Source organism: Aethalodelphis obliquidens, unplaced genomic scaffold (genome assembly GCF_003676395.1).
Source record: "Aethalodelphis obliquidens isolate GAN/ISIS:26980383/991018 unplaced genomic scaffold, ASM367639v1 scaffold44, whole genome shotgun sequence".
NCBI classification, from domain to species: Eukaryota; Metazoa; Chordata; class Mammalia; order Artiodactyla; family Delphinidae; genus Aethalodelphis; species Aethalodelphis obliquidens.
The window spans coordinates 1099614-1111822 of NW_020837988.1; the positions used below are offsets into that span (position 1 = coordinate 1099614).

Here is a 12209-nt window from a genome sequence, read left to right on the forward strand (position 1 = left end):
TTACTATAGGATATTGAGTATAGTTTCCTGTGTTATACAGTAGGACCTGGTTGTTTATCTATTTTAGATATAATAGTTCATATCTGCTAATCCCAAACTCCTAATTTATTCTCCCGACCCCACCCCCTTTCCCCTTTGTCATTTGGTAACCATAAATTTGTTTTCTAAGTCTGTGAGTCTGTGTCTGTTTTGCAGATAACTTCATTTGTGTATTTTTTTCGGACTCCACATGTAAGCAGTGTCATATGATATTTGTCTTTCTCTGTCTGAGTTCACTTAGTATGACAATCTCCAGGTTCATCCATGTTGCTGCAAATGGCATTATTTCCTTCCTCTTATGGCTGAGTAATATTCCATTGTGTGTATATATATATATATATATATATATATATATATGTATATATGTATATATATATATATAAGACACATCTTCTTTGTCCATTCATTTGTTGATGGACACTTAGGTTGCTTCCTTGTCTTGGCTGTTGTGAATAGTGCTGCTATGAACATTGGGGTGCATGTATCTTTTCGAATTAGTTTTCTTCTGATAACTGCCTGGGAGTGGGATTGCTGGATGTTATGGTAGCTCTATTTTTAGTTTTTTATATAAATTTATTTATTTATTTATTTAGGCTGCTTTGGTCTTCATCACTGTGTGCGGGCTTTCTCTAGTTGCGGCAAGTGGGGGCCACTCTTCACCGCGGTGCGTGACGTTCCCATTGTGGTGGCCTGTCTTGTTGTGGAGCGCGGGCTCTAGGCACGCAGGCTTCAGTAGTTGTGCCTTGCAGGCTCAGTAGTTGTGGCTTGTGGGCTCCAGAGTGCAGCCTCAGCAGTTGTGGTGCATGGGCTTCGTTGCTCCGCGGCATGTGAGATCCTCCCAGACCAGGGCTTGAACCCATGTCCCTTGCATTGGCAGGCGGACTCCTAACCACTGTGCCACCAGAGAAGTCCCCTCTATTTTTAGGTTTTAAAGGAACGTCCACACTGTTTTCCATAGTGGCTGCACCAACTTACATTCCCACCAACAGTGTAGGAGGGTTCCCTTTTCTCCACACCCTCTCCAGCATTTATTTTTTGTAGATTTTTTGATGATGGCCATTCTGACCAGTGTGATGTGGTACCTCATTGCAGTTTTGATTTACATTTCTCTAGTAATTAGCGATGTTGAGCATCTTTTCATGTGCTTATTGACCATCTGTATGTCTTCTTTGGAGAAATGTCTGTTTAGGTCTTCTGCTCATCTTTTTATTGGGTTGTTTGCTTTTTGTTATTGAGTTGTATGAGCTGTTTGCATATTTTGGAAATTAAGCCCTTGTCAGTCAGTTGTATAGTTTGCAAATATTTTCTCCCAGTATGTAGGTTGTCTTTTCATTTTGTTTATGGTTTTCTTTGCTGTGCAAAAGCTTATAAGTTTGATTAGGTCCCATTTGTTCATTTTTGCTTTCATTTCTGTTGCCTTGGGAGATTGACCTAAGAAAATACTGATACAATTTATGTCAGAGAATGTTTTGCCTATGTTCTCTTCTAGGAGTTTTATGGTGTCATGTCTTATATTTAAGTCTTTAAGCCATTTTGACTTTATTTTTGTGTATGGTGTGAGGGTGTGTTCTAACTTCATTGATTTGCATGCAACTGTCCAGCTTTCCCAGCACCACTTGCTGAAGAGACTGTCTTTTCTCTATTATATATTTTTGCCTCCTTTGTCATAGATTAATTGACTGTAGGTATGTGGGTTTATTTCTGGGCTTTCTATTCTGTTCCATTGATCCATATGTCTGTTTTTGTGCCAGTACCATGCTGTTTTGATTACGGTAGCTTTGTAGTATTGCCTGAAGTCTGGGCGGGTTATGCCCCCAGCTTTGTTCTTTTTCCTCAGGATTGCTTTGGCAATTCTGGGTCTTTTGTGGTTCCATATAAATTTTAGGATTGTTTGTTCTAGTTCTGTGCAAAATGTCATGGGTAATATGATAGGGATCACGCTAAACCTGTAGATTGCTTTCAGTAGTATGGCTATTTTAACAATATTGATTCCACCTGTTTTTAAATTGTGTTCTTTATCTTTTTATTAGTGATTTATGAGAGTTCTTTATATATTCTTGATACAAGTCTCTTTTCAGATATATGATTTGCAAATATTTTCTCTCATTTTGTGGGTTTTCTTTTCACTTTTTGATAATATCCCTAGCAGGGCAAGTTTTTTAACTTGCTGAAGTCTATTTATCTATATTTCATTTTCTTGTTTATGCTTTTGGTGTTATATCTAAGAAGGCTTTGCTTAGGTCAAGGTCACAAAGACTTACTCCTATATTTTCTTTCTAAGAGTTTTGTGTTTTTAACTCTTACATTGAGGTCTGTGACCCATCTTGAGTTCGTTTTGTGTGTTGTGTAATGAAGGAATTCAACGTCACTCTTTTTTGCCCGTGGATGTCCAGTTGTCCCAGCACCATTTGTTGTAAAGACTATTTTATTCCCGCATTGAATTGTCTTGGCATTCTTGCTGAAAATCTACTGATTATCAATGTAAGGATTTATCTCTGGAATCTTAATCCTATTCTATATATGTCAGTCTTTATGCCGGTAGCACACTGTTTTGATTACCCTAACTCTGTAGTAAGTTTTGAAATCAAGAAATGTGAGTCCTTCAACTTTGTTTTATTTCAAGATTGGTTTGCCTGTTCTGGGTACTTTGCATTTCCATATGAATTTTAGGATCAGCTTGTCAATTTCAGCAAAATGCCATCTGGGATTTTGACAGGGATTGTGTTGAATCTGTTCATCAATTTGAGGAATATTGTCATTTTTTCAATATTAAGACCGCTGTTAATTTCCAATTTTACTGGTATTCCTTTCTAACTCTTGAAGTATCTAAATGTTTAGATGTGTCCACAGTGTTTATCGTTTTTAAGAAGAATTTAGCAGAGACCATTAGTCTTATCAGTCACGTGAAGAAGAGGCAAAAGAAGTCTATTTATTTATCATGCTTAGTGAAGGTATTATTTTTAGTGCCTTTAAAAGCATAGTTGTATCTTAATGTTTTTGACTGACTCACTTTAATCAACTTAAGTACCAATAGCAGCCAGGAATATAGATGATACAGCTGCTTGAAAGTCTTGTCTTCCAGCCCAGCTGGAAGGGGAGTGGAGACACTTCTAGCTGTTTTTCAGACGTGTTTGAAGTTTTTTGTTTTGTTTTGTTTTTCTTGGAGTTTCCAGTGGAGATGCCAAGCTGGCAGCAAATGAAGTCTACTGTAACATGAAGCCTTGTAAATATGTGTTGGATCCCTGCCAACGTTATCAGAAGTGCTGGTGCAGAAATATGCACAGGGAAGGTTTTCAAATTAAGGTCGGCCTGTACATAGAAATGTTAGCTTTCAAACTCAAGAAACACTAAATTGTAGTCCATTAGTCTCCTGCATTTTATTGCGTGTTTGGAATAATCGTGTACTTCAGAACATCCTTTAATCTGAATTGGCTTGTGGTTGGATAAGAATGCAGCTTCTTTTGTTCTTTATGCTTTATGTACTCAGACGAGGAAAATTTACTGCATTTTATAAATAAATCAGAGTTAAAAAGCAGATTTTCTTCCCACCTTTTTATCCTCATGGAGGCCCAGCTTTAAGGCCTTTCAGTGATACGTGTATACTTGGCCCCGCAACTAGTTCCACGGAAAAAAATAATCTTCAAAGTCACTTTTTTTTTGCTTCTTACAGGACACGTTATTTGGACTCATGGTAAAAGGAAGTACTGTTCTTACATTAGTGAGGAGCAGACCCTTCTCTTTTTCAAGGGCTGAAACTTTCCACTTCTCTTTCATTACTTTGATAGAAATTAAAATGGATCCCTCATTAAAACGAATATCATCTCTTTATTTAAAATAAGCCATATTTTATTTATATTAAGACAGAAGATTTCTAAACATTAGTGGAGCTCAACGTATTTTCACAGTTAAACTGGACAGAAACACTGATGCATTGGGTGGTGCCTTCGCCACTCTTTGGTATTTAGCTTTACCACTAAATTAGCTTTGTAGGCGTGGTGGGACTGAAAATGAATTGGAAGGTTTTGGTCATTTCCTTGTGTCTGCTATTTAATATAAAACAATATTTGCTATTTGTAAATCAGGCTAGAAATGATCAGTCAAAAGCAATGTACCTCATTGCACTAGGTTATATTTTAACAAACAGTATTTTTAATATGGTCTCAATGTATAGCTGATCATGGGTAAAGCTTATGACTTTGATTTATGTAGTCATAAGTCAATTATAAAGTAAATGAACTAAACTCTTGGTAGGTAAGAATGAGGTAATATAGAGAAAATATTTGTCCTATTAAATTGAAACTATTTACAGTAACTAAGTAGCTCAGGTGAATTACTGCACAAAAAATGTAAAACAACTGACTTTCAGCATTTATAGAAAAAGTTGATATTTCAGCCATACGTTATATATTTTTATAAATTGTGTTAGCAGACTTTTCTCCTGGCTAATTAATGATACGTAATTTTAAATTATACGATTTATAAATTTTTAAAGTTTTCAAATATTGTCCAATGTACTTTCTTTTCTTTTTTTATTTTTTTTGCGGTATGCGGGCCTCTCACTGTTGTGGCCTCTCCCGTTGCGGAGCACAGGCTCTGGACGCGCAGGCTCAGTGGCCATGGCTCACGGGCCCAGCCGCTCCGCGGCACGTGGGATCTTCCCGAACCGGGGCAAGAACCCATATCCCCTTCATCGGCAGGTGGACTCTCAACCACTGCGCCACCAGGGAAGCCCTCTTTTCTATTTATAGACAGACTGAGCAAGCAAAGGTAAACCTTTGAAAACTTGTAATCCTAATTGTGGAATCGTCTTCCCAAGTGTGTTTAGGAGGGCCTCAGAAATTAAAGAGCAACATGGGATGAACTAGCCATGGAGTGTGTGGCAGGGAATTAGCTCTTGGGCCTCCTAACCTTAGCCCCTCGTGGGGACATTCGCATCGACCGCGGCGGCCTTTGCCTCTTCTCCAGCCTCACGGTCCTTTGAATAGAGCATTCTAGGCAACTTTTTCCGGTCAGTTGGGTCCGTCGGTCAGAACAGACGTCCCTCAAACATTTGTAACAACTCTCTATCACATTTGCCAATCTGTATCTAGGCGGTCGTACCCAACATGGTACCTTTTATAAGGGCACTAATCTCATTTTGGGGAGACATGTTCAGACCATAGCATATGGCATCTGGAAAATCAGGAAAGCAGCACAGCAGAGTAGTTAACAGCAGGAGCCTAGAAGCAGACGGCCGGGACTCGAGTCCTGCCTTGACTGTTAGTGATGTGTAGCCTTGGAAATATTCTCTAAGCCCCAGTTTCCTGTTCTGTAAAACTAGAGATATAAAATAGTCTTATACAAGTTGACTGTGAGAATGAAGGAGAGAAGACATATTAAACTAGTTTGCACAGTGCCTAGTACCTGGGTAGAACTCAATAGAAGTCAGTAGTAACTTTCGTGTGCTTATAACCTAAAGCCTGCATTTGTTTCTTCTAGCAACACGCAGAGATTTCTCTTCTTTTGTTGGACCCTTTTGACTATTTAATTTTAGTTCAAGGTATAAAGAAACGAGATGGTTATCGGTTCTTTTAGGCAGGTGTACTTACTAGAGAGCAGCAGAATAATTTCAGGCGGCCACATCGCTCTGTTGCCCTGTCACCCTGCAGGTTAGCTTCTGCCAGATGTGCATGTTAGAGGTATTCTTATGGCACAGTGTTTTTATTTTAATTGAGATATAATTCACATACTATTGAATTCATCCTTTCAAAGTGTACAGTTCAGCAGATTTTAGTATATCCATGAGGATGTGCAACCATCACTACTATCTAATTCCAGAACATCTTCATCATCAACCCCCTCCCAAAACCCCCTGTGTGAGCAGCCACTTCCCATCCCCCTGTCCCATCGGCCCAGGCGACCACTGATCTGCTTCTCCTGTCTCTATTCTGGATATTTCTCCTAGATAGAATCATGCAATATGTGACTTGTGTCTGGCCTTTACCCCCTGCACACTGTTGTTGAGGTTTGTCCGTGTTGTAGGGTGCATCACAGCTTCATTCCTTTTTTGAGGCTGAGTGATATTCCATTGCATGGATGGGCACATTTTGCTTATCCATTCATTGGGTGATGGAGGTTCCTGGTTGTAAACAGTTTCGTTCTTAGGGAAATCATCAGAAGTAGTTGTGTCCTCATCAGAACACATATTATGGGTTTATATCCTTTTTTTCCTGAGGCAAATCATGTTATTGCCAGTTTTTTAAAGGGAAGTTTTATAGAATTTGGATCAAAAAATGGAAATCTGAATTTTATTTTAGAGAGGGTTAAATTTTGTTCTTTGATCCAAGCCAAGTTCCTTTATTTTATATTTTAACTCTGCGGCTTGTCTGAACTTTTCTAGGGAAAAAGAGGAGCAGCTCACCCGTGTGACTGAGGTTCAGAGGCTGCAGGCACAGCAGGCAGATGCAGCGCTGGAGGAGTTCAAGCGGCAGGTGGAGCTGAACTCGGAGAAGGTCTACGCGGAAATGAAAGAGCAGGTGAGAGGCCTCCGCGCCATCCGTGTTGAGAGCCCTTCTCTCGGAGGGAAGGTACATTCTGATCTCACGTGTGCCAGCAGCATGTTTACTTGTTCAGAATTAGCCCAGCAGCTGGATCAGGGATTCAGGTGAGAACGAGGTCCTAGGCCTGGCGCGGGAGGACACGCACCACCGCCAGGGCCTCGAAGGAAGGGGAGGCTCCTCGCGGCCAGGAACAAGAGCCCGGGGGGAGAGGGCTCAGCCCGCAGACCCTCTGCTCCCTACAGGGCGTGTGAAGGGCAGGGCTGGCTCTGTGCCCCTCCTGGGTCGCTGGGTGGGCTCCGGTCAGCAGCTCCTTGGTGACAGTGAGTGGAGAGGGCGGGGTGGACCGGGAGAGGGTCCTCCTTCCTCCTTCAGGATTGCCTTGATTCACCCCCAGAGCAGTGCCAGAACGGCCATTTCAAAGTCCTGTCGACAAGTGTGGTCACGGCCAGAATGTGTCAGGCTTTGGAAGCATGGGTCAGTTGACAGGCAAAATCCCATGACCAGTCATTTTCTCCAGAGCAAGGCTTCAAGTTATCCTTGTCTGTGTTTGTTCACGTGCCCTAAACCGTGCTATATTGATCAGTTACAGCAAATTCTTTTCAAGTGGCAGTTCAGGAGGACAGAGGCTGTCTCCAGTTCTTATACAAGTGGCATGTTTTATAGCTTTGAGAAAAATTTAAAAATTTATAAAAGAATACAGGGAACAAACACCTAGGTACCCATCAGGAAGAATCAACAATTGTCAACACTGTGTATTTAAACTAAAATGTTACAGATGTAGTTTTAGTTTGCTTTGCTATTCATGTCTAATCACATTACTCTCTCCTCTCCTAAGAGAAACCACTATAATTAATTTAGTGTGTATTATTTCATACTTTCATATGCATCTGTAATGTCCATGTGTATTATATGTATGTATTATATATGCATATATTTTATATCTACATATATATTTGTAGTTTTTATGCTTCCATTTAAAAAGAGGTAAGAACTACAGATTTTGTGTGTTAGTCTTGTTTGCTCTTTTACGTTGAATATTACATATCTGTGCCCTGTCTGTGTTGATTTAGTGCAGTCCTTTTGACACTGAATGTATTTTATCGTATGAATATACCCTATTTGATTCATCAGCTCCCCTATTCAAGGGTATTTAGTTTACTTTCAAGTTTTCTTGATTATAAAGAGTGTTGTAATACTTGCTGTGATTTCATTTTCAGCTGGGGTTATCCTCCTCAGGAGTCCTGAGCACACACTAGTGGCAGAAGCATCTCTATAGAAGGTTTTATGGCAGAGTCCCGTGGGGTTTACGAGTTCGGAACTGTGCTTTCTTGTTATTTTCTCGATTCAGATTGTGCAGATCTGGGTCCTGAGAGCAGGGTCTGAGACCCCCCCCCCCCCACCTTCTGTCTGTTTTCCCACTCAGTGCCTTGGGCAGAAGCTAGATTCCTGCTGAGAGTTTCTGGGCTGGAAGGTGGGGACTTTCAGTCCCTGCTACACGAATGTGCATCTCTTCCCAGCTCCCTCTGCTATGATCAGAGCCCAGATCCAAGAAAGTATATATGGCCCAAATGTGCAGTGGAGCTGCTGCACAGGAAACTCTTTGATCAGCTTAACATTTACAGGAATACAGAAAATACTGAAGGAGGGGCCCTGGCAAGAAGTGTTAAGTCTACAGTGAAGAAGGCTAAAAAGGGGCTCTTGACAGTGCTCAGGCTGACAGTACAGCTTCTGACAAAAGCTGAGACTATGCCAGGCACCTCTGGCTCAATGAATGCACCTTTTGGGGCTGGTGATGTAATATTAACAGATTACCCAGAATTCACGGGTAAGGAGAAAAACAAGCAAACAACACGGGACTTGTGAAAACATTTTGTAGAACAAGAAAAAGGCGTTTGTATTCAGCAGTCACAGAATAAAAGCATATTTCCGAAAACAGTTTACTGTAAACTTCAGAAAAAGAAAACTCAGAAAAGTAGTACCTTTAATAAGAAGACATGATCTATATGAAAGAGGCCACATATATTAAGTAAAATTAATGTAATTAAACCTGGATACATTCTGGAAAAAGTGTTGAACCTCAAGCATAAAATGAAAATCCACCAAGTTTCTAGGTAGGATGCAGCTGGCAAAGAAATTAGAGAAATAATGGAGGAATGCTTCAGAGTTCTGAAGGAGAAAGGCAGTGACCCAACTGCATGCACAACCAAGGAGTTTTTCACTTGCAAAATAAACAGAAAAACATTTTCTTACTAAGAGCTCACATAATGTATACTGATTATTCCTTTTCTGGAAAAATTATATCAATTCAGAGATGAAGCGGAAGACATCCCACACATGAGGAAAATATCATACTGAAGGATGAGTAGAGAAAAATGGAATCCAACAAAATGAAGACAAATTTAACTAATTTCTACAAATCTAGCTATAAGATAGAATGCTAACGTTTACCGATTCGTGAAGCAGAAGGTACAGAATATAGAAAATACAAGTGTGATAACAACTTAAATCTAAATCCTTAGGTTATGTTAATGAAGTTCAAGAAGCAGATGGATAGGGAGAGAGGGAAGTACAGTAACTAACACTCTGCCATGAAAAGGTGAGATTCAAAGGATTCTTAACATTAGGGAAACGTAGGTTAAAATACTCTTTAAACGCATAAACATAAGCACTAATAAAATGAACAAGATTTTACATTCTCAGCAAAATCTTGAGAGGATAAAAGCAAAACTCAAGATATTGCCAAAGGAACAGAAGTAGAAACAGAACAGAATGTCCAAAATAAGACAGAGTCTATAATTGCAGTAATACATTTTAATAGGTTAAAAAAAGGTACTGATTAGCTGACATAAATCTGTATACATGCTATTTATAATAAAGACACAACTGAAAGTTACACAAAAGTTACATGTGGAAAATATATTTTATCACTTGTATTCAGAATAAAAGAAAGAATGTAATACTATCATATAAATAAACATCGATGCAAGTCAGTAAGCTGGACAAAGGAATATATTTTTGCATGAGAAGGCCAAGAGTCCTTATGAAAAGGGTGTTAGCAATATATGAAAAAATTTACATAAATAGTCATGGGGTGCTTTAGTAAATTTTTCTCCATATTTGACTGCTCAGGGGGGCAAAACCTAAACAAATAGGAGATCTAAATAGCAGTTTATAAAACAGCTATATTTCTACTTTCTACGCTTCAAGTATGACATATTAAATTCCTATTCCCATGGAGCAGTTACAAAACTCAGTAGACCATAAAGAAACACTCAATATATATCTGAAACTTGACATGACAGAGAGCACGTACTTTTTACCACAGTGCTTAGTAAAACCAGAAATTAAATTTCAATTAAAATTGCTACATTGGACTTCACCAAAATTAAAACCTTTTGTTCTTTGAAAGACACCATTAAAAAACAACAAAGGGAAGTAAGGCAAGCCAGAGAATGGGAGAAAAGATTCACAAATATTTCCAAGAACTTGTATCTAAAATATAAAAGCAATCCTACAACTCAATAATAAGAAGACAAACAACCCAGCTAAAAATAGGCGAAATATTTGGACACCTCACAGAAGACTAATAAGCACATAAAAAGATGTTCGATATCATCATTCGTCAGGGAAATGCAGATTGAAACCAAAATGAAGTGCCGCTGCGTGCTCACTGGAATGGCTCGAACTGTGCAGACTCGTTGGCAGTGCCCAGTGTCGGTGCAGGGCCACGGGCTCTTCTCCACTGCTGGTGGGAAAACTGCCGAGTTCTTAACTGCTAAAACATCCACCGCCATATGCCAGCTGTTCCATTCCTGTGTGTTTAACCAAGAGAAACGAAGCCAGATCCAGACAAAGCCTTGTACACAACAGTTGCCAGCAGCTTTATTCACAAAAGCCTAAAACCTGAGCAACCTGCAGTTCCTCAGAAGTTGAAAGGATAATCAAAATGCAGTACAGACCATGGAATACTACTCAGGAATAAATAGGAACGAACGACTGATACCCTCAACAAAGGATGTGTCTCAACGTCCTGCTGAATGAAAGGAGCTAAAAGCAAAAGAGTACGTAACTGAATGTTGTGCACTCCCTGAATGATGCTAGCATTCCCTAGATAATGTCAAGTTGTTTGTTCTAGTGGATTATCAACCCAGTCTGTTTCAGAGCAGAAGTCCTGTCTCATTTTCTATGGTGGGTTCCAGTTTCAGTTAGGTTTCCAAGCCTTTGCTCTGCAGGGTTGGGTCTGTTTGTATTGTGCCACTCAGGAGTGAGTCTAGACTTGGGGGTGATTTAAATCACCACCCAATAACGCCAGGCACTCATGGAACATTCCCCAGGGTAGACCATATGTTTGGCCACTAAACAATTCTCAACAAATTTTAAAACGACTAAAATCATACAAAATGTGTTCTTTGACCCCAATGGTAATAAATTAGAAATAATAAGAAATCTGGGAAATCCCCATATATTTGGAAATTAAATAACACACATGAATAACTCATGGATCAAAGAAGATACTACAAGGAATATAAGAAAATATTTTGAACTGAATTAAAATAAAAATATGGTATATTAAAATTTATGGAATGCAGCTAGTGCAGTACCTACAGAAAAGTTTGTAGCTTTAAACATCTTTCCAAAAGGAAAGTTCTCAAATCAGTAACCTAAACTTCATCTTCAGAAACCAGAAAAAGAAAAGCAAGCTTCTGCTCAAGGAAGCAGAAGAAAGGAAATAATAGATAATTTTACATACACGCAGAAAGCAAAGAAAACATTAAAATAGAGAAAAGCAAGAAGAGATAGAAAGTCCAAATTGTCTTATCATAGATGATGATATTTAATTAGAAAATTGAGGAGGAAGGTACACGTAACCAGTTCATTCTCTAAGGCCAGTAGGACTCTAATCACAGCCAAAGATGCTGCAGAGCTAGAGGAGTATCTGTCGTCACTGTAGACACGAAAACCCTTAATGGTATTTTAGTAAACTGAATCTGGAAACTTATAAAGATGATTATTCACCAGGACCAAGTAGGATTTATCCCAGGAATCCAAGGTTCTTTTAACATTCAAAAATCAATATCATACAGCATATTAATAGAATAAAAGACAAAGCCACACGATCGGCCCAACAGAGGCAGAAAAAGCATTGGAAAAAGTTCAGCATCATTTATGATTTTTAAAAAATTCTTGGCAAGTTAGGACTAGAAGCAAATGTACTCACCCTAATAAGGTACATCTGTGAGAACCCTGAGCAAATATGCTTAATGTTGAAAGACTTAATGCTCTTCCTCCTAAGAACAGGGGAAGGACGTCTGCTTTTGTGACTTCTATTTAACATTGTATTGGAGACTCTAGCCAGCCTCTAACAGGGCCAACAAAAACCCCCCAAAACCCCAAACAAACAAACAAAACCCCAAAAGACATACAGATTGGAAAGGAAGAACTACCAATGTCTTTAGATGACATGATTCTGTATGGTCAAAATCCATAAAAGAAGTACTAGAACTAATAACTAATAAATGATTTAAACAAGTTTGCAGGGTACGAGATCAACATACAAAATTCAGTCAGGCTTCAATATACTAGGAATGAAATACCTGAAAATGAGATTAAGAAAACAGTTTAATTTACAAA

At 39.0% G+C, this 12209-nt stretch overlaps 1 protein-coding gene across 26 annotated transcripts in view; it reads left to right on the forward strand.

The window, feature by feature from the left end:
* CEP112 (centrosomal protein 112) overlaps positions 1–12209 on the forward strand; it is a 422076-nt gene that overhangs the window by 172403 nt on the left and 237464 nt on the right. For all 26 annotated transcript variants that reach the window (XM_027080441.1, XM_027080442.1, XM_027080431.1 and 23 more), the window contains one exon: positions 6419–6554. In XM_027080441.1, the coding sequence (XP_026936242.1) occupies positions 6419–6554 (136 nt within the window). The remainder of the gene's footprint in view (positions 1–6418; positions 6555–12209) is intronic.